Source organism: Coturnix japonica, chromosome 10 (assembly GCF_001577835.2).
Source record: "Coturnix japonica isolate 7356 chromosome 10, Coturnix japonica 2.1, whole genome shotgun sequence".
Classification (NCBI taxonomy): domain Eukaryota; kingdom Metazoa; phylum Chordata; class Aves; order Galliformes; family Phasianidae; genus Coturnix; species Coturnix japonica.
Genome location: NC_029525.1, coordinates 3,004,849 through 3,028,196, shown reverse-complemented (window position 1 = coordinate 3,028,196; position 23,348 = coordinate 3,004,849). Strand labels below are relative to the sequence as shown.

Here is a 23,348-nt window from a genome sequence, read left to right as displayed (position 1 = left end):
TCACATTGACTATGCAGCTTATCATCTTCAGAAGCTGATGTTTCCTAGGGTCCACAGGGACTTCAGGTTTTACAGCAGAATTGTTGTCTCACAATGTTTTTCCTCAGAAATTTAATTTATCATAGAAAAAACCCCTCTCCTGTATTCTTCAGGACACTTCAAAGTTCTTCAACTCCATTAGCATTAAGATTATCAATCCAAATTTTTATCTACTTTGATTCCATTCTAGCATTCAGCCTTATTTCCTATGGAAACACAGTTTGTTCAGCCCATCTGACTGTGAGTTTGTCAACCCCCTCCAGAAGCAGCCGTAACTCTTGACATATGTAATTTATTTTTAAAACAAATACATAAAAATCCTGGCATACTGGATGGGCTCCTATACAGACAACAGGGACCCTTGGTTGAAAACTGTAAGCATTTGGGCTTCTAAAAGATGAAAATGTTTTCCTGAATAATTCACACAAATACAGACAGAAAAAAAAGGAGGGGATCATCACTGAGTCATGGAGCTCTTAGTCTTAAGACAGGACAGAACTGGAATAGGCTCTGGAGAATTAAATTGAGGGAGGGTAAAAAGTCACCCTACAGGTTCCTCAGCAAAACCCAGTTGTCTTATGCCTGAGATTTCTTACACTGTGCTACATGGTCAACAGCCAGAAGGAACACCCAAAAACAGGAAAAGTGACAATTTTCATCTTAATACCTGAGAAAGTCCGGTGCTTTGGAAATCATGTTTTCAAAATCTGCAAATCCCAATTTGCCATCACCATCCATGTCAGCTTCTTCTATCACTTTCTCACAAACCAGAGTGATTTCTTCTGCTGTTAGTTCTTCTCGGGTCAGCTTATTGAGGGTTTTTTCCAGGTCTGCTTTACAAATGAAGTTGTCTGTGTTAAAATCTGAATAGTAAAAGAAGCAAAGAAAAGATCACCAGCAACTCTCACACTCATTTATTTCAGCAAACACATACAAAACACATGCAAAAGTATCTCAATACATTACCATAGATCTTAAAGGCATAGATAGCTTTGAGCTCTCTGGGAGCCATTTCACTGAGCACAGAGAACATGTCCACAAAATCATTGAAGCTGAGGCTCCCCTCTCCATCTTCCGAGAAAGATTCCACAATCCTTTCCTTAAAGGGATTCTCCTGTAAATACAGACTTTTTATTACTTAAAACAAACAAATAAACAAAACAAGATCAGCAAAAAATGCAAACTCCTTGCAAATAACTGGTAGCTGGTTGGCTGAAGATCACTTCTCAAAGATAACTCTTTTCTTCCACAATGCATCCAACAAATTACATTTGCATGTTAAGGCACTAAGTGTCAGTAAGGCACGCTGCTGCACAGAACTACTTGCCTAGATTTTCTCAGCTGCATTGCTACTCATTTTCCCTATGCTGGTGTTGACCTCATTTCTCTTGCAGTAGGCACCTGCTTTATGAATGTTAGATTAAAGATACTAAGTCTGTGAATATCATTTACATAAAATTTGTTCCTGACAGGCTGCCATAGTGATAAAGTCAAAAGAATTACTGTTCCTGCATTATGAAGCTAGTAGGTGCAGACCAGATGACAGTAGAAAAAACCAAGTCAATAAAACAAATGGAGACCTCATACCTCTGCCAGCACCTGACCCAAGGCTGGAGGAATTATTACTACTTATGAGAGCACTTTAAGAAGTAAACATAGCTACCTACCTGCTTAGCACAGAAGCACCAATGAACCATCAAACAAATCAAGCCTGTTTATTAAGGATGCAGAATCGTATCCCCGGCAGCATCTTGTAGATAGGGCTTTCATTATCACCGCTATAAAAAAATATCCAACTCCTGGTTGAAACAAATAGGAATTCTAGAATTTTAAACTAAATCTCAACTCTCCAGTGGTGATTCTAAGATCCAGCACCTTACCAATGCAGTTGGTGATAAAGACACACTAAAAAGGCAGAACCCTAAAACAATAAAAACAAGAGCTGGCAAGCACGTAGCCCAATTCTTGTAAGGTACTTCATGCTAAATGTAAGACATCAGTCAATAGCACAAGCATATTGTGTTTGAGGACACAGCCTGGGAGAATCAGAATGTCTAGATTCTGTGAAATGCATCCTAATGAAGATTCTAATGAAGAGTTCCAGGAAAATCTCCATTCCTTGAGAAACACTGTAAATGTGCCTGCTCATACTAAGTGGTCACATCACAGACTTCTTAGCTGCAGTAATGAAACCATGCCCCTCTGTGTCCTCCTTTGTGTGTCAGTTATGTGTCACATGCAACATTTTAACTGTTTTCAGGTAATTTCAATTTCTAAGGATTCTTGTTAAAAGACCAGCATAACAAACGTGAGTTGTGGTTGTGCACACAGACAACATTTCAAAGCACATCTAGTTCCTGGAAAGCAGCATTCCTTTCTTCTTCAGGTGACTGGTCATGTGTGGACTCACTATTGGATGACTCCTTGCAGCGTGTTCCAAGATGCAATTATAGAGAAATGGTGAGACATCTGGGTGCAAAGCCCGGTTTGAAAAAGCCTGTCTTACACTTAGCAAGTCAAACCACCTGTGAAATGTAAGAGCATATTCTGGCAGCCTTGCTGGCTGTAACTTTGAGGTACTCGCATACAAAAGCTAAAAGGGTTGTTCACATTCTCAGATCATACCTGATTTATCAGGAGATTGCTACTTAATGGCAGCACAGGTCTCAGCATACATTAACTACCTAATGAGATGCCCTTGAGCATCACAGTTTGCACTCCAGGTGCATTTGTATGGTAAAAACTGGAGTCTGCCAAAAGGCAGACACCCAATGGCAAACCACACAGTTCTGTCTGTCAACCTTTTGTGGGTGGGTGAGTTCTCAGAAATCAAATCCAGAAGTATAATTTCTTTAAACAATCATGAAATTTAGTACTCCTAAATATCAAGATAACTCCAACCTTTCTGGCTAAGATAATGACAAAGATCAAGGTTGCTTCAAAAGATATTAGAAGTACAAACCACGGAGTCATGGTCCCAAATAACAGACCATTAAATTAATCAATACTATATTAAAATTCTGCTGCGTGACTTACAGAGAGAACTAACTCCACAATACGAAACATTCCTAGAGATTTCCAAGGGTAAAGACTAAGGACCTTACTGTGCTCTGAGCTTCATACGTGAAGCTGAACTCACTGCTCAGAGGCAGAAAAAAGTAGGCCAAAGAAAAATGAAATACATCAGTGGGTACTGAAAAGAGTATTTGAGTTGAGAGCTTGGAAACACACCTGTCCTGTGAATACGGATATAGACAGTTGCTCCAGAAAAAAAATAACTGATTCTGTTGTTTCAATTGTTTTTCAATGGTCAGCTTATCACCAGGACAAAGCAGGATTCAATTCATCCCACTTTCCTCTTCAAAGCACATAAATAAGAATGTACCTGTTAAATGTATAAATATTAGGGAATGCTCAGTACAACAACAACAAGTTAGAAATGCTATTGGTCTGATTTCTATAATGCTACATCACTTCCTTCAGAACCAACCCCATCAGAACTAAGCATCATAGCAACAGATGATATAAACTGACATCTTAGAGGCAGCATTGAGTAACAAACAAGGACTACACAGATGCAAATATCCTTATCAGCAGTGAATATCAAACCCAGGACTTTCTTGTTCCAAGTGCTGGCCATGATCTCACTAAGTATACTGCAGTTGTATAAGATGAATTAGCTGCTTGACATGTTAGAGGCCTTGAAAACACCCGTAACTCAGCAATGAATTAAAAGGAACTGGGTGTATTTAAGTAACTCTTTGCTAAATGTATCTCTAAAACCGAAATGAAAAACAAAATCTTTCCTCATATTGATTCCCTTCCTTTAACTTTCTCATATTGTGTGTCTTCAGGCAGTATATCTGTAGTTTACACAATGGAAAGTATTAGTTTACCTTCACAGATAGTTTTCACATCCTTTCTGTAATTTCATTACCTCTACTCTAAAGAGCACAGATTAAGGTTCCATCATATTTAAAGGAAAAGCCATGGGGGGGGAGGGAGCAGTGGGGAAAATGATACTGTTCCTTCATAGATTGTTTTCCTTCAAGTACTAATTGCTTAAGGAAGAATCCTTTTACATCAGGAACCCTACTTTTAAGATGTTAAAAAGCTTTTTCCATCCTCTTGCAATAAAAGTGAGAGACAGAAGCAAGGAAGAACTGGTACAGCTAAAACTCAGCTGTTTGGCAGACTGTTGATGTTGAAGCCACTTAAGATAACTCATGTAAAAGAGCTATCTACTTAACTGTTGTCTTTTCTAGTCAGACAGCCGTATTTCTACATAGCTTTAATACACCATCACATCAATTCTGGCACATGGACTTAGAACACAATATGATAACTCATAATGACTAGTTGTCTAAGAAAAAAGAAAGCCAGGCAGGATGTGGTTCTGGGCAGCCTGGGCTGGTGGTTGGCAACCCTGCACATAGCAGGGGGCTAAAATCAGATCATCATTATGGTCCTTTTCAACCCAGGTCATTCTGTGATTCTATGAATACTATCAGGGGTTGCAGTTAAATCTTACCAAGTCATTTTGTTAGTCACACCTTGCTCTCATTTCCATCAAATGTGGGGAAAAAAAACAACCATGAAAGCACCGTGTTGTCCTCTTGCCTCACCCATTTTTCAATCATCTTGCAGCTTGACCAATTTACTTAAAGCACAATATCTTTTTAGCACAAGCTGCCCCTGTTTTAGAAGTAAGACATTGCAAGTAAATCTGAAACAATTCTCCTTAGGTTAAGGTAGCTAAGCCAGAGAGGCTGAGCAGTCATTACAAAATGCTACTCAGTTTTACATCCACATAAATGTAGTGGCCTTTACTTTGGGATTTCCATGCAAGTGACACTAGCAGAGATGCCCAAACACACAAAGCATTCTGCAAAGCACTGCTTAAAATCACAGGAAATGGTTTTATTTTATTTTGAAGCACCACACATGCATTCAATTTCAGACCTATAAAAAATAAGGTGCAAACTTTGATCCTGAAATGTGACCAATTCACCGTTCCCTGTGTGTCCTTTCTTCCTCCTGACTGATTCCTGTGCCTGCTGCTCATTCTGTTTCAGTGGCGTGTGGATTTATGGACTACCTCGCTCACCACTGCAGTGAATGACAAGGCCTGTGAGGATCAATGAAGTGAGCGTGTGAGACAAAAATGGGAACCAACAGACTGTAAAGTGAGTGAAGCAAAACCCGTTCCCCTCCAGAAAGCCATTTCATAACCTGCTCTACTCCTGACACAAAGACTGCTGCATCGCCATGTACCAGCTTGAAGGCAAATAAATCAGTTTTGTTTTGAAACAAGCTTCCCTTTCTACATGGTTTCACACTGAGCAGCTCATACTGTTACCACACATTTGCAGTATTAATTGCTGTAATCTCAGATATGCTTATATATCCTCTCATTAATTTAGTTGGCATTTTTGCCTGTGTAACCACAATGGTCAAAAGTAGAGAACAGAGACTACAATGAAACAGTTGGAGTAAACTAGATCTGTTAACTTCAGTGTAATGGTAGACCTAATCAACTTAAAGTATCTGCCCCTTCTTTATTTATTTATCGCTTGCCCTGACTTTCAACTTAAGAACCATGAATTAGTGAAAAATTCATTACCAATTTAAGTAAGTTCTTCTTTGAAACACAGGTATCATATTTAAATTCACCCTGGCTCAAAACATTAATGCGTGAAGTAAAGATGTTTCTTTATGCTAGCAGAATCTAATTTAGAAAAGTGCATTATTGATTCTACCCATTTGTCAGAATCTGCAGTGGTATTGAGCTGAACATTGCCAGTAACTGGAAGTGTAATGTGCATATGAAAAAAGCCAGGTGCATTGAAATTATCACTAATCCTATTAAAATTCAATAGACATATAGTTTGTTTGTTTCTATTCTGAGATCCAAATATCAGTTTAGCCTTCGTCTTGATGAACACTTACTCAAGAACGAACACTAACGATTTGTTGAGCAGTCTGAGAAAGGTTAAGGACTTCTTTTTTCTGTGTTAGCTACAGTAAATACCCACATTGCTTGGAAAACCAACTCTGCGTGAAAGACTTTCTCCCCATCTGTATAGGGACATTAAAATTCTTCACAAACAATCTCTTGCAAGATTTGGGAGAGAATTATTAAATCTGACACCAAATCTTGTTCTTTTGCTGGCATAAAATCAAGTTCAGTTTCCCTCATGACGTATTCTAAAGCTGGATCAGAAAGATTCACAGACTTGAAGGGGTCCAAGAAGATTGGATCAGAATCAATCTAAATACACTTCTTTAATCTGTTCCCTTTACCACCTGTATTTGCTACAGCAGCAAGACATGCTCTTGTATCTGAAAATCTAATCATGGTTCTAAATGAAACTTACATTTTATATCTCAGTTTAAACATCTTGCTGTCCTGGAAAAATGGTAGTTAACGAACAGATTTGTAAGTGTCTGATCCTACATCATTAAAGCAAATAAAACCGCATGTGTGATTGTAACCATTCACTGTCTTATCTGAAGGCTGAAATCAGCCTGTCTTAATTTCTCACAAAGCAAATACTGGCCATCTGGCAGTTAAGGGCTTCATAAAAGCTACACAATCAAGCCAGAGCATTTCATATTGCGTTACCAATATCTTAGAGATTCAGGCTAAATAATAAAGTAAGACTTAAGAAACAGTGATCTTCCACACCAGAAGCACCAGTACAAACACCTATGACACTAAAGCAATGAATAAGATGTGACATGCTAAAGAGATATAAAACTACTTCCAACAATGGAGGAGTGAATCAAAGCCCCTTCCGGATGATGAATTTTAACCACAAAGATAAAAAAAAATGCAATATTACTATATAAGCAAAAATAGTAGCTGGCTTAATACAGTCAAGATACTCCCACAGTGATATGAATATATATATATCTATCTATATCTATATATCTATATATATATATATATCTGCCCAACCAACATGTCAGCATTTCAGTAAGTTAGGAAAACAACCCTATTACAACATAAATAATCTTCATTTTGTACAAGCTGATCAGCATCATAAAATTGGCTCTTGCTTATTGCTAAGGGTAAGTCCTTTTAATTACATAATCTCAGACAAATCTCACAGGGACGTTAAAAATAAATTCATCTGGTCTATGAATTGCCTCTAAGGGGGGAAAAAAAAAAAGTAGAACACAGCAACTATCACAATTATCAGTTCATCCAGACTGCCAGCCTAATTCAAACTGGGAACCATAGCAGATAGAAAAAGTGTTTTCAAAAAGATTAGTGCAATGAATATTTGGGGGACTTCCAGAGTTGGAGAACACATACAAGTCATAAAGCTTAACAGCAATTGTGGAATTCTGTTCTATAAAAGCACTTAAATCATTTGTGACTACATTCATGATGTCTCCAGAATGTCCCGTGGTAATGAGTTCCTCAATACCTGCATGTGCTGTGTCAGCCATCTATGGGATAACTTCATGAAATATCTCCTTGTCCTTTCAAAAAGTAGTACATAATTGTTCTCTGTTCACCTGTGATTATTATCCAGCTGAACCCACGAGGAAAAAGAAGGCTTAGAGAAAGCCTTGTAATTCCCAGACTTGAGCTCCATTACCTATTTAACAATATGCATCATCATAAAGCCTAGAGGCCCAATTCAGTCTGCTTGTGTTAGAAGTTACCTCAGGCTACTGATTAGATGCTTCATTATGTCTTAAACAAGCTACTTCTAGATAATCAACTTGGTGTTGCTACCTCCAGTTGGGACTCAGTTTGAGGTAAATAAAATACAGGGCACTTTTGCAAAGTACTGTGCATTTTTCCAGATTTGCCTGTTTTCTTTATTTGTACAATTAGAAAAAAAAAAGCAAGCAACCATTTTTGTTATATAAAATTTACATGAAATATGTATATGATGTCCGAACAGTTAATGCACAATAAGGTATTTTATCCATTGATGAACTGAAAAGAACATTTCAGCACGATCTTTATTCCATCTATTTTCAAAGTCCATAATTACTTTTCTTGATGCACTTTTTTCTTCGTTAACTACACAGGCACATAACTTAGGTCCTTTAGTAGATACTTCAACACATTAGCACACATAATGCTGAAAACAAATGGTTTACAGAATGCTGTTGCTGCAATTAACATCTCATTAATAAACAAACCTTGAATTACGCCTCTTTTGTATCCTTTTTCTACTTCACACAGAGCAGCATAATGGACAAAGAGTAATTTTTGTTTAAACTCCAGAACCCACATGGTTTATTAAACATCATTCATTTCACTAGAAATGGTCAGTTTTGTAAGCCACAGAGGACAGAATTGCACTGAAGCCCCCAGCAGTCAAGGACACAGAGCGTGTCAATGCAAACAGCTGGTAAGAAACTAACCCAGAGCTGAACTGCTTGGCTTTAGGAGCTACACAGCTTTGGGTGTTCAAAAGCTGCACAGCTCTCAACCAGCTGATGAAAGATTCTAGGGAAAGCCTGTATCACATCATAGGTTTCATTTTTGTAACTATTTAAACAACAGAGATGTCCATACTTATTATATTCCTAAACTAAGCAATGCTGTTCAGGGAGTCACTAGCAAAACAACCCTGTCAAAACCCACAAGCTTCTAAGGGACACAATATATGAAGCAGAAAGAGTATAAAATTTAGTTTTATTTCCTTCTCATTTCCTTTAAATTCTATTCCAACTATCTATGCAAGAGAAACATCCACCTAAGTATTTTCCAGTTTCTGTGCCTGGCTACACCCTCGATCAATAACAGCAAAGGAAAGACCTTGGATGCCACGCCGCTTCAAGGCACCAAATTACCTTGCAAAACCTCTGGCAGACAATTTACAGAGCTAACGAGGTGCAGTTTGTAAGCAGTGAGAAGCCATACCTTAAGCTCAGGCATGTTTATTATAAGCTGCATAGGTAGTTTAACATCTGGGTCTTTTGTATAGTCCATGGGTACAACGTTCGGTGCCATTTCGTGATACCGGCCATGCAACCTGTAAGCAAGTAGAAAAAACAGCCAACTTAAATAACCAATTCAATTCATATGGGATAGAATCATGGAATCATATAGTAATCACAGAATCATAGAGATGGAAGGGACCCACAAGGATCACCAACTCCTGGCTTCACACAGAACCACACTAAATCCAACCACCTTTCTGAGAGTATCATCCAAACACTCCTTGAACCCCAGCAGGCTTGATGCTGTGTCTACTTCCCTAAGAAACATGCTCCAGTGCCCAGCAACTCTATTTGTGAAGAACCATTTCCTAACATTCAGTCTCAGCAATCAGACACAAATCCAGCTAATTGCAATTTTTAAGTGTATGAGACTAAACCTGCCAAATCTCCACCTTTTCAAAAAGCTTTAATGCAGTAACCAGCATAACTCAATGTAGGTAACTGATAGAAAAACAATAGGAGTTCCTCAGCCTCTTCTGGAGTTCTGAGAAAGACATAAACCATGCAGTAAAATACAGTGTTCGTCTAGAGCAGTGATACTCTAGCCTTCATGCAACCCATTGGTGATGCTGCTCTCACACCTGGATGGAGCAAGTACTACAAGCAACATGGGAACCAGCCCCAATAACTATCTCCCAGGAGCTACACTGATAGGCACTGTGTGCATTACTGTTCTGACACATCTCTCAGTAACATTAATTACTAACTGGAAATGGTTTGTCAGTAAACTCCTGTGCCAAAAGCTCTAACATTTCTTCTGTTCTTATAGAAGCAAGAAGCACTTCAGATGATGACCTGAATGCATAAATAGATGTGACTGGCTGGGAAAGGCTTTGTGTCCTTTCACTCAGCATGACCCTGAACAGGAAGCATGTCTGATAAAAACAAAGTGGCTTTGGCTCTCTGCCCTAGTCACAGAAACAGTTATGTCTTATCTGAGGAGCAATGTAAGGTTTTGCAGTGCTATTTTAATGCATAAAGGTTTGGAAAGGCTGCCATTTACCATACACAGACCATTATATATATTCATAAGCCCAGAGTCTGCAACCAGCCTTCACTTCCCTTGCAGCGACTACAAATCCTGCACTATCTGCTTCTAGGAGTTCTTGTGGATGCCTGCATCATTACCTTCCCATTCCTGGGTGTGCTTCCACTGTTGACAAGGTAGGTAATTCTGCACTGAGGATGCAGAGGAAAACCTGGTAGTATTTACTAGTGTTTTCCTTCCCACAGATAAGAAGAGATATAATAACAAATGTTTTAACAAGCAGATGAGTTCCTTCAGATACTTGTGTATGTTTAAGCTTGATGTACTATGCCCTGGGATTAAAGCCACAATTCCCTTACAAACTCCTAACAAATTAATTCAGTCCAAACTCAAACTACCAATCTGTGCCTGCAGGCATTTCAGGTCTTCCCACTGATCCATCTCCCCAGCATAAGCACCAACACTTAGGAAACTAAATTTCAAGGAACAGATGATTTAAAATACAGAAGTCTCACAGCTCCTTGAAGGAGCTCACAGAGTTGCAACACTAATATCACTTGAGCATTTACATCAAATTAATTTGCTACTGATCTTGAAGAGAAAGTCTAGTTGTCCCCAAGGTCACCACTGGGTGTATTAAGGTATAGAGAAGCTACCTGCACTGAACTCTGCACTGAAGGAGTGCTGAAAACAAAAGATAACAGCTCATAATAGCTCACAGATTAGAAGCGAGGAAGCAGAGTCTTCAAAGTGGCCTTCAGAACCTAATGTGTTTAATGTAACACCTCAGTGAATGTAGAGCTGCTTCCACAGTACTGGTCACTTGTTCTATTTTACAAGGAAGAAAGAATTTTATTCAGCAATATGTCTATCTTTTTAGTGCTAAACAGCACAAATGTATTCAGTGTACACTCAGTTTTAACAATACCACTATAAAGACTAACTTCCAGATTGCTTTTGCACATTCACAGAAAATAAATAGCAGTGCAGCTTCATTGGCACAATGAAACAGAGCCAAGAGTGCCAGCAAAGCCACTGCCTCTAGTTCAGATAGATATGGTGACAATAATGAAAAGATGGTAGTAAATACCCAAGAGGTTATTTACAGGAAAAACTCACCTGTATGGAAGCCTTTGGTCTGCTGGGAACCACTGAGGCAATCTCCACCAGGGAGCAGTCTCCAAGAGATGCTGCCTTAGTGGTGGTCAGCCCTTAAATGAGGTCTAGAGGAGGTGCAGTCAAGCTCCACCCCTTCCAGGAGCACAGCTAAATTACTCTCACCTGTGCTCCCACAGCTGACTCAACACTTGCCTCAGATGGTTAATCAGGTTCAGGCTGTGATTACCAGTTTCCCATACAGAAGGGTTACACAGAAGAGTTGTAGAACAGCTCCTGGTCATATGAAGGGAACTCAGTGTTTCAGAGCCTGGAGCAGCACTGATGAGCCTGTCCAAAACCCTGGACACAGGTCTCCATCTGCCCCAAAAAGAGGGGCGGTCAGCCCCTCTGAACTGCTTTCAGTCTGTAACACAGAGGAAAAAGTTACTACAGTTCAAAGAGAAGGAGGTTTTTTTTAATCTGGGTCTGAGAAACTGTGGAAGGGAGGTCCTTCAGGACTGTCTGCAGCTAATAAGGAAAGATTCTCCTCAGTGTCTCAGATTTATACCACTGTTTTGGGCTTATGTGGCAAAGTTTTGGTTGCAAGGGAGGGCTGAGGTGTGACCTCCATGAGAAGAGCCCAGCAGCAGCCCCATGGCAGAGGAGAGACAGTTCTAGATGGCTCCAAAAAGGATCCACCAATAGCCCAAGTTGAGTCAACAAGAAACACTGGTTGCATCTCTGTGAGCGCTTATTTAAGAAAGGAAAAAAGCTACTGCACAGAAGCAGTCAGGAGAGATGAGTGAGAAAACGCGAAGCAGCCCTGCAGACACCAAGGCCGGTGCAGAAGGAAGGCAGGAGGTACTCCAGGCATGGAGCAGAAGCTCTCTGCAGCCCACGAGAGGCCCACGGTGGAACAGGCACCCATGGGCACCACACAGAGCAGATATCCACATGCAGCAGTGGATGAGCTCTGAAGGAGAACTCAGAACATGGGGAGCCTCTGCAGGAGCAGGTCCTGGGCTGGAGCTGCAGCCCATGGAGAGGAGCCTATGGTGGGGCAGGAGGGCTGGGGGAGCTGCTGCCTGTGAGGATCTATGCTGGAACAGATTTCCTGAAGAATGTGATCCATGGTACAGACCCATGTTAGAGCAGGACTTGAAGAGCTGTGCCCTGTGGGAAGCCCACACAGGATCTGCTGGGTAAGGATAGCATCCCATGGGAAGGACCTATGGAGCAGAGGAAGAGAACAAGGAGGAAGGAGCAGCAGAGAAGTGTTATGAACTGGCTGCTGCCCCTGTTCCTCTTCACTGCTCAGTGGGAGGTAGGGGAGGATGGAAGTGGGTGAAAGTGCTTTCAGTTTGCTTTTATTATCTCACGGCCACAGTCTGCAAGTAGTCGGCAATAAATTACATGAATCTCTATTATGCTCACTCTGTTTTGCCCATGATAACTGGTGAGCCATGTCCCTGTCCTTATCTCAACTCTTGAGACCTTTCCCATTGTATTTTCTCCCCTATTCCTTTGAGGAAAGGGAGTGAGTGAGCAAGGTGGGCACAGTTCAGCCACCCATCAAGGTGAAATCACCACCAACACACATTCACTGGCCGCTTTTCCAACAACAGTTGAACATTGCATGCAGTAACTAACACACAAATCTCTATGGTGCAACAGTTCCTCAGAGAATTACTGCAAAGGGTTAAAGTGCTCTCTTAGAGAAAGGGACTATATACAACTGAGATAAAACAATAGGAAACATAGTGCTGCATCTGAAGGCAGCAGATAGGAACATCAGAAAGGAACTCAGGCCCCAGCCCAACAGATGGCGATCTGACAAATGGGTACAGAGCAAAGAACAGTGAGAAACGTGTAGGAATAGCTGAAAGGGGAAACTGAAACACTTTCTACCTCCTTTGCTTTCCTGTCAAAGTTATTTTCATTATTTGTATAGAATAAAAAAACCGCACACAGAAATCAGATATATAAAAAAGCAGCATAAGAGACAAGTTGGATAGATGAGCCTTCTGCCAACTTTTAGTTAACACGTCAAGTACTCTTTCATGTCTGCAATGCAAAATAAAGCAGTACAGATTAACTCAAGCCAATACTAAATAAATATTCTCCAAAACCACCTGCAGTAAAATAAACAATTCTCCATGACAAATGTCTTTGGTGCAGAGCTTTTACCAATAAATGTATTCTTATAGATGTAGTCATTAGGAAGACTTTGTCTTTCAATACACATAAGCATAAAAGTGTTCACATAACTAGGTAAAGCTCAGTGCTTCTTGTCCTGTCCCAGAGCATCACAGGGAAAAGCCTGGTTCTACTTTCATTCCATCCCCTCTTCAAGTATTAGTACAATTAATACAGACAAGATTTCCCAAAGCATCCTCTTGGCTAGCTGGCACCATCCCTGCTCTGACTTCCCTCATAAGAGGCACTCTCCCGTCCCACCATTACGCTGGAGGCACTTTGGCCAGCTGTCCCCATTTTGTTTCACTCCTTTCCTGTACTGGAGAGCCCAGAACTGGACACAGTGCTCCAGGTTCCATACAGGTCAGTACTGAAAATGAGTTGTTCTCACCTGTGCCTAGCAAACCAGGTGCACTGTGACTGAAGTATTATAAAGGATAACCTTTATGACACAGAAGGTGTAGATCATAAAGAATAGCCTAGATGTCTCTCATTTGGGGGAGCTAAATAAGCTTAACAACAGGAACAGAAACATAATTAACAAGATTAACAGCAGCTTCAGGATGAGTGTTCTTCCTGTATGTAGATTCTTAGACAAAATTAGAAGATTCCCAAGGGTGTAAAGCTCCCCCACTCTTCATCCTCTTGGCAAACCCCATTTTTCCCAGAGCTGACAAAAGCACAAGTTTGCCCTTCTTTATGTAGAACCCAAACTTTTTGAAAGACAGGATGTGTTAGGATTGCATTGTGTTCCAGCCTCCCTCTACACCTGCATAGCGGCCTCCTTCAAAGGGGAGACGCATCTCAAGCACTTTTCTGTACTTGCTCCCTTAATAGGAGGGCTTTGCAGACACTTACAGGAAACCTCTGCTTATCTTCCCAACTCAACCTCCCAACTCAGGCAGGTTTCAGATTTAAAATCCAGCATATCTGGATGGGCCAGAATGGCTCCTTTGAACCTTATCATTTTCTCTTCAAAGACACACCAAGGAACAGGCAGAGAGAGGAACGTAACAGAATTACTAATGTTCTTCTGTAAAAGCTGGCCAGCTGGTGCCCAGCTTGGTGATTTAGTGCCACATTCCTCCAGCAGCTGTCTAGCTGGTTTAAGTCAGACTCAAATTATAAAACAACTCTAGTTGACAGAATTTGTGCTTTTGAACTAGAACAGACATCCAAGAGATCAGGGTTTGAATGCTTTGGTATTTGCCCAATTGTATGAGTCTAAAGAGAGAAAGAGAACCAGATGGGCTGGCTAGCAGGCAAGCATTAATACTTGAGTTGTTAAAGTTTGGCTGCTAGAAAATCTGGTTCACAAAAGTGAGGAGAAGCACTGCCATGTAGGAGACTTAATCTTAATTTTAAGACTTAATTTTAAGTCTTAAAAACAACTTAATCACTTGTTCCCATCTGCAAGCACAAGACAAGCATGTTAAGCGAACAGATTAATTGCTGCTGTGAATATAGTGTGGTGGGCTTTTGGTTGGTTGATTTGTTTGAGGGACAGTAATGCCAACTACTGAGGACCCAACAGTGCCGGCTGGAATGGAATTTCTCCCCTCTCCTTATTTATTTTAAATTCTGGGGGGTGTGGGGGGTATTTACTTTTAAAATTTACTGATACCAACTAATCCCGCTGTCACATACCTTAAGTACAGCTGGCATTTACACTGCATCCCACATTTACAACTTCTCCTATCTACTGATATTCAAACGGTGAAATGCTAAGGGCTGTCAGTTCAGCTTGTTGCTGATTTTGCATATATATATGGTTTTGTAAAGGTTGTTCTTCAGTGTCTGTGATTAGGGTTAGGGTTCTTCTGCTTAAAAATACCTTCACAGGTACCTTAGCCAAGAAGTTAGCGCACTTACATAACAGAGGCAGGAAAGGACTAACACATGCAGGAATATACCATCAGCCTTCACCACAATAAGAGTATGTTGCATTTGTTTGTTCTCTCTTATCCACAAGAGCAGCCATTCATGAAGGAGATCTGCTTTCAGCAAATTCACAGTGGCTGCTTCTGAGCCTGTATTACATTCTAGGCATCCAGGAGCTGACCCGGTGTTCTGGAATCTGTCTGTATGCTGAAGCTGTGCCCTGAAGTTCTGGACTAATTTCCACATTCTGAGTAACAGAAGAGCATGTTTTCAAAGCTCTAACATGTACCTATCAAAAAATGAGCAAGGTTCTGAACACTTCTCAGCTGTCCTCTAAGTATTTTAGATAATACATTCTCAGTAGTAATACAAATGTCTTTACATTACCCACCAGTCTTTTGCATGCTTTCATCCTGGGCTCACAAGTGCTATCCAATGGGTTGTGTGAAGCACTTCCCAGGGGGCGTATTTAGATTTCCTAGTGATAAATAGTCATCTGAAACACCAATAACAGTGTATGGCTTTTCTCTTCCACCAGCCATGTTTGCCTCTTCTGCAGACCAGGGTTTTCTTCACCTCCTAGATTGACTGTCATTCTGTTGTGCTTTTTTCTTTCTCACCATATATTCATGAGCTGTTCTATTAGCTGATAGTTAATAAACATACTGCTTTGCTTTCCACACCTAGATTATCAGTCAGGAGAACAAGCCCTGAACCTCCCTGAAAGCAGCTTGCATTTAGATGGTCTGAAGTTGATCAGAGTACCAAAGTCCTATGCCTTACTAAGTCCATCTAACATCTCGTTTGCACTGAAATGCAGAGTCCAGCTCTCCTCTCCTTCCCTTACTTTCAGCTGCATTTTCTTGCTCTAGCACTCATCCTTCAGAGAGCAGTTTCAGCTCATTAAACCAGCCCCCCAAAAATAAATAAATAAAAGAGATTAATTGTTGTTTGGGTTTTCTCAGAGGCTATTTCTCCCCAGGGAGGGAAGCATAAAACCACTTAGCCTATTTCACCTAAGTGCAATGTCATGCTGTTTCACATGAGGTTAAATTCATCTAAATTGGAGATGCAGTACTTATTCCTTCACTCCCATCTAAAGAACTGTGTCCCTTCTTTTGGGTCATCACTAACACTCACAGAAATAGGTGGTGAGCCAGCCAGCCAGGGAGGGACATTGCAGCCAAAAAAACCTATTTGCTTTTCTTTGGCAAAGTCACTCCTTGCTGAATCAACTCACTGAGCTCAGCAGCTGCACAAGAAATTCAGTTCAGACTAAACAACCTCGGACCTGCATTTCCTTCATGCTGCATCTGAAAGCATTCTGCAATGCATAACGAAAGGCACAGCAGCACTGAAGTGCTTTCTGAAGTGCAGGATATGACAAATCAGTAAGTGCTAATTACTGAGGGTTTATAAGCCATTTTATTCCCACCCAGAGCATTTAGCCCGTGCTGAAACACCTCATGGTTCTACTCCATCCGTTAGACAGCAAGCTGCACTCAGCAGCTCATACCTAGCACAATAATTCAGTCAGTTACAGTTATATCTGCCATATGATAAACAGATGACATATAGAGCTTCTCAGTAAGTAGATGCAGCGCACTGTGAGGATAAGGCAGAAGAGGAAACATAATGATTCCAAGTGGCTCTTCCTCCTCCTACAACTTCATGCTTTTATAGAATTACTCCTGTGACTTAATTCTTCTAAGCACTCTATGCCAAACATTAATGCCCAGTTTTGTATATGGTACTTTGGAAACAGAGCATCTACTTTCCACCATCCATTAACCTCATCTCTTACCCCAAGGATATCCATTTTTCACAAACCATACTCTGAGGTTGCACAGTTTCTCTTAAGCAGATTTGTCTTTCACTTTTTTTGCACAGTATTGCACAATCATGCAGCCAAAGGCTGCCTTATGTCCCACCCACAGTCCATGAGAAGGAGAGTTTCCTTTAGCCTAACAAAAATCATGTAGTTGAGCCTAAGTGCATGCTTTGTTCCCTTCCCAGCAAATAGATGTTTCCCTTATAGCATCACTTATACAATTTATTAGGCTTTCATGGTACTCAAGCCGAAGAGCATTATATGTTCTTAGTGGAAGAAGCTGCATTTGTATTTCACAATAAATGATGAGAGGGCGTTATCATTTGTATCACTCACACAATTTGGACATCAGTGAGTAGAGAAAAAAGTTCAACACAAGGCTGTTTATTTACATTTCTTTTCTTTTTAGAACACCAGTGCTCATTAAAGCCTGTCAGGGTTATTTTAAGCTGTCAGGGTTATTTTAACTCAAACACCACTTGCCACAGTCAACACATTACTGCATTTTAGCTGGCCAATTTAAATGACCATGTCTACCAGGTGACAGTGGCATCTCTCAGATACGGTGAGCCTCAGAAAGTATGCAGACCAATGTTTACAGTATGCAAAACCTACAACAGAGATCAATTCTAACATTCTGTAAGGAGAAATCGCTTCAGTTATCCTTACCAGGCAGAGCTTGCAACCTAAACAAGGGGAGTATTCTGCTTGTGCTTAAAGGCACCAAAACATGAAGTCTGGGTATAACAAACAAATTAAAGGGGCATTTTGTCTGGGTGCTTGGTTGCACACATAGACTAGTAGCAGAGTAAGAGAGTGAACAAGAACTTTCAATACCTTAGTCCCTATCTCACCCAGACAAGCTTTTTCAGATGGAAATAATCTTGTTCTTATGTAGCAGGAGAATCTTCTCCACAGTTCTGTGTTGCTTCCCTCATTCACAAGTCCTATGAATCAGCATCCTCCTCTACTCTTGCAAGGCAAGGATTTAAAAAACCAATATCACGAACTATCTCTGTGAATGCTGTTTGAAATCATGCAGTTGTGAAGGAGATACAGATCAGAACACTGTGACATCAACATCTGCAGATGCAGTTCATTTATACCTGCTGTTTTTACAACGTCCTGAAACACTGAGTGCCTTGAGATCAAAGGTCAACATGCATGTAAAAAACTTATGTTGTTTCCATGGGCAAACCTCTTCATTTCTGCCAGCTTTTACCTGTCTGTTAGAGCTGTGCAATGGAAACAAATTATTTTTAATCCATTGCAACAGAGAGGAAAAAAAAAGCAGAACCAAACAAAGTAATATTTTTGACTTCTCAGTTGAAAGGCAGCTTTGGCCAATGCCATAAACTCCTGTTAGCCCATCACACAGCAACTTGTTCTGCTTTCCCACCTTCTGAACAACTTCCCCCGCAATCCACAGCGTCTCTCTCAAAGTGCACGTCATGTATTTTCTCAGCTGCTCGCAATGGTTCAGATTTACAGTTTGGAAGCACAGTTTTCCAGATGTGACAAAGTCTGCCTGTTCAGATTCAGCAGTTTCCTAATTACATCCACTGGAGAGATGCTCGACTCCTTGCTTCCTCTCTATCATTATCATTTTATAGCTCTGCATCCATTCTCACCCTGTCAATGTCGCATTCTTGCTAGAAAATTACTTGTATTTTAAGTCATATTCTTTAAATCAGGCCCGTGCCATACATGGTCTAGATCTCTATTTGTGCAGATTTCTCTTCTCCGGATGTACGTTAGCTGTACAAATACCAAAACTGATCTACCTCCTTGCAGCAGAAATCAATCATTCCTTCAGGGTACTAATTTCAATATTTCTCACCCAAATGAGAAAGAGAACAATCCCAAAGCAAAAGATGGCACAGCATCACACTTTACTAATTGCTTCCCTTGGAAGGGTCCAAATGCCCTGACAGACCAAACAAAAGTGACAAATCCAAGCTAAACTGCTAATATCAAATCCTTAATTTGTAATTATTTTCCCCATTGGAACAGGGTACGAATACAAGTATTAATAACTGCTTATTACATTATGTTGGTTGTTGGGTTTTTTTTTTCCAGTTTAGACTTCACAGGGAATTAGAGAAATGCAAAGCAATTCAGTCCCAGTTAACTTCTCTCACAACTTGTATAACGGGATGCTCATGTGAAGCACAAGAAGAGTATTTTCTGGTTTCTTTCAGGACTTAGAAAGTGGCCAAAGGTCTGCACAGAAAGCAAGACTAAACCTTTTCTGCTTGGTTGGGTTTTTTTCCTGGCTCTATAACGTGTGTATCTGAGATTTGGTGGCTACGTGTGAACATTGTTTATTCAGTATCCAACTACTGCATCTAATGACACTACAGGAATACCACTGACAACTGCTGTCAGACAACTACGATGACAAATTCTGCTGTTGTCAAAGCCGGTGTTCCTTAACATTACAGCCCTGACAGAACATACAATGGCCACTCTGGTTATTTGAGCTGCAGGCCTTTTGTAGGGTACAAAAACACAGCATGATACCTCTTTATAGCTAACAATTGTCTGTCATTCCTGCCACCTCCATGGTACAGTTACCTACACTTATGAAGCCTTGACTTACTTTAAGACCAGCCTCTCCAGTGAGGCCAGCCTGCACTAAGCTCACGTTTAGGCCCACCACACAAGCTCTGGCTGGTTCAGTCACATTATAACTTGATGTGAAACAACACTGCACTTAATTTTGAACCATAACAATTAGATAAAAGGTACCTGGACCAAACTCAGCCCTGGCATTGCTATGTCCCTACTGCACACTGGTCTCAGAGCCATTATCCACTGACCAGGAGAGGGTGCTTCTTTGTGAGCAAGAAGTCAGCTCAAATACCACTGAAAAATAAATTATCCCATCTAATACCATACCGTTACTTTTTGCCTTGACAGAATTACTGAGTGTCTTACTGAGGTTTATGCCAACAGAACTGAGGCAGAGAGCATTGCTCACAGAGACCACATCTGTTTTTGACTTGAGAGAAGTTCCCAGTGTTTATGAAAACAAAAGCTGTTTCCCTGATACCTCTCACATCTCAGAAACTGTTCAAATCTGAGAGTCCTGGAACACTGTGAGCTCTGACGTCCAGACACAAACCACAGATGTATCCTCCCTCCTTGTTAGGGCAAAAATCCTCAGGGAAAACAAAAACACGAGTGGACTGACAGGAAAAGACCTACGTGGAACTTGCACAGATCCTAATCTGAATGTTAGAAGATCAAGATTATATGGCAGGCTCCAGGGCAAGAAGTCAGCACAGACAGACAGGAATGAGTTTGGTTTGACTCAGCCCACCACAACTGAAACAAAGCAATGTGATGTACTTCAAGCAGTGAGACCCAGTACTGCTTAACTGCGATCCCAGCCTTAATGACTGTTCCCACAGAAACAAACCAAATGACACATCTCCGTGTTTATGTTACGTTCCACCAGTTTACCCCATACCAACACCCACAGGAGCCCTCACTTAATACCTGAGCAGAAAAGCAGTACATTCCTCTCGTACAGTCACAGCCTCTACCGATCCCTAGAAAAACCCATGGGATGGACATCGACCTGACATATTTCTCCTTACATACATCCACATATGCTGCATGTATCCTGAGTCCAATCCTATACTCACCCTGTTATCCAAAACTTCCTCATTAGTCAGCAAGAAAGATTCAACTTTTTCCACAGGAATTATAGAGAAGAACTTAATTTAACTCACTTACCGAAGGATTTCTTTCCGAGTGAAGAATGTGCAATCCTGTAAAACACAACAGGTGTTACTGTGCAATATGAACACCAAAAATAAGTGCAAATAATTACTTTTTAATATTTTTGGAAGGAAAGTCAGAGATGGCAGGAAAAAAAACAAAACCCAAAACATTAAAGATGCCATTTGTTTACCATTTAGTTTTGATTCAGAAAGCAAGAAATGCTATAAATTCGTGAAAATATTCTAAGGACGGGGATGTCAGGAAATACTATATTCTGAGAATGGAACCCCTGGGGGGAAAACATGTCATCAATGGAAGAAACAGTCCCTAATTTCACTATATGTCCCTAATAGTCCCTAATTTCATTATACTCTGCCCGGCCTCCAAAACTAGGAACATTGATCGCAGTGAAATACTGGGTGACCAGTTCAGCCTCCTGTCCAGGCCATAGATAGATCTGGACAACACGCGGCTCTGTGTCATGGAGCTACCGGTTTCATGGAGCTACCAAATGCTCCAGTGACAAAGGCACACAACCTTCGATGACCACCTGCTTCTCTCCCAGGCGCAGGGGATGGGGCAGACACCTGCTCAAGAATTCAGCTTTTCTCCTTTAATGTGAACATTTAAAATATATATTAAAAATAAGAACAGCAGTCCTGATCAACCCTACTGAAGGGTACATACAACTATTATAACCTCACTCCTGTTCTGCACTTCAGGCAACAACAGAAAATGCATTTCATTCCTAAGGTGAGAATTAATCAGGCTATAAATGCTTGCTGCTTCAAAGGAGGGGAAAAGCAAATGATCACAGCTAGCTGAAGCAATCAACCAGCTTGTCTCAGGTGTCCAGGTACAGTATCAGTCCTGTCTGGTATCAATTACTGAGTTTGCTTGTTCTCCTCTGTATAAAGCAGCAGGAGAAGAGCTTTCCCCTCCGTGTATTGCACAGCAGAATAGTGTTACAAGGCAGCACAGGAAGGCACCTTGTGAGCTGCTAACAAAGATGTCACATTGTCTGGAACTGCACAAAGTGAAATAGGAGCCAGCTGGGAAAGTCTTCATTAATTCCAACGTGTTCACTGCTTACAATCAAACTGCCACTTAAGGATGCATCGTTTACTAGCAAAAGGCAGGTTCAATCTCACAAATGATTGTGATGCCCTGCGCAGCAATCATCCCGTAATTATACGGGCTTGACAAAACAGCAGGCGCTGTTATTTAACCAGAAAGCTGACAGGGAATTGATATGCAAATAGAGATAAAGATGCAAAAGACAAGTTACCCTTCACCTTCCAGAATCTCGTGAAAACACCACTGAGAAACTTAGCAAAATATCATAATCTTTTTTGCTAAATCATCCCCTTTCTGCACCCTTCAAGACAGTTTTACTTAGACTAGCACCAATGTAAGGGACAAAGTTAAAGCAATCTATTGGTGGCAGGTACAGGACTGCCCTTCCTGTTGTAAGCACAGCCCCAGGTTGGACTGGAGCCACCATGGAACACAGGTCTAAGCATAATCCCATTTTGTAGTTGCTGGAACAACAGCAATTTAATTCAGATTTAATTAAGGACCTTCGGCCAGAGAAGCACGGAGGTGATTCATCCAATTTTCTTCTGTCTACTTCATTCATACAGAAAAATATGCAGTGATGGTCAATAAGTAGTAAACTAACATATCCAATTAACAGGTATCACAGAACCCATTTGTTATCACGTAGACTGTATTATAGTTAATCACAGACCTAAACAGCAGCCTTCCTATTCTACCTGAGCACAGATTAACTACTTAAACAAATGGGAACAGAGTTTTCATAACTTGTATCAATTCTAGATCTCTGGCAAGAATTCACCCTGAAAATTTAGGCTTTTCCTTCTAATTCTCTCCAATGTCCTGAAACACTACAAGCTGCTTCCAGGTTATTCAGTCTTTCTTTGAAAGGTCACCTCCTCCATTGCCTGGGAGAAAAACCTGCTCCTCTTGTAGGATCTGCTCCCCTACTTGGCCTGTCCTTGTGCCCTTAGCAGGTGAGCTAATTACAAGTCCTATATAAAGGATTGATAATGGTTGTTTGGAGATAAGATACTTCAACAATTCTGCAGTTATCCACTTAATGTCCTTATGGCTAATAAAGACAGTGAATATCATAAAGCAAACAGAAGATTTGCTATTGATTTTAATGAGATCATTAGCTTGTATAATGGGACTCTACTCTTATTATTTGGCATTTAGGTGGCTTAACGGGTTCTTAAAATGTTTTGCAGAGAAAAGACTCAGCCAGCTGGTGCAGCTGGGTTGTACAGAATCACTGAGTCATTGCATGGCCTCACTTGGCCATCTAGCTCCAATGGATGCATTGGAGCACTACCTTCCTACCAGCCTTCAGGACTCAAACACAAACTCCCAGACTGGTTCTACTTTACATTTAGGTTGACAGGAAGCCAAGCAAGAAAATAGGAGTAGATATAATGATGCTGAGAACACCAATTAACTAACCAGCTTTAGTCTCATGTAATGTACATAATGTACATAATGTAAGGCAAGGCATGCTGCCACCATCAGAACACGTTATGATTTGTTCTGTTGGTTCTGCCAATCAAATAC

General features: G+C 40.7%; 1 protein-coding gene across 1 annotated transcript in view; it reads right to left on the bottom strand.

The window, feature by feature from the left end:
- The window catches only part of CIB2 (calcium and integrin binding family member 2), a 32,437-nt gene that overhangs the window by 5,079 nt on the left and 4,010 nt on the right, over positions 1-23,348 (bottom strand). Inside the window, exons 2-5 of the mRNA XM_015872504.2 lie at positions 20,751-20,785; positions 8,933-9,044; positions 1,006-1,153; positions 707-902 (exon numbers count right to left, since the gene is read on the bottom strand). Of these exons, the coding sequence (XP_015727990.1) occupies positions 707-902; positions 1,006-1,153; positions 8,933-9,044; positions 20,751-20,785 (491 nt within the window). The remainder of the gene's footprint in view (positions 1-706; positions 903-1,005; positions 1,154-8,932; positions 9,045-20,750; positions 20,786-23,348) is intronic.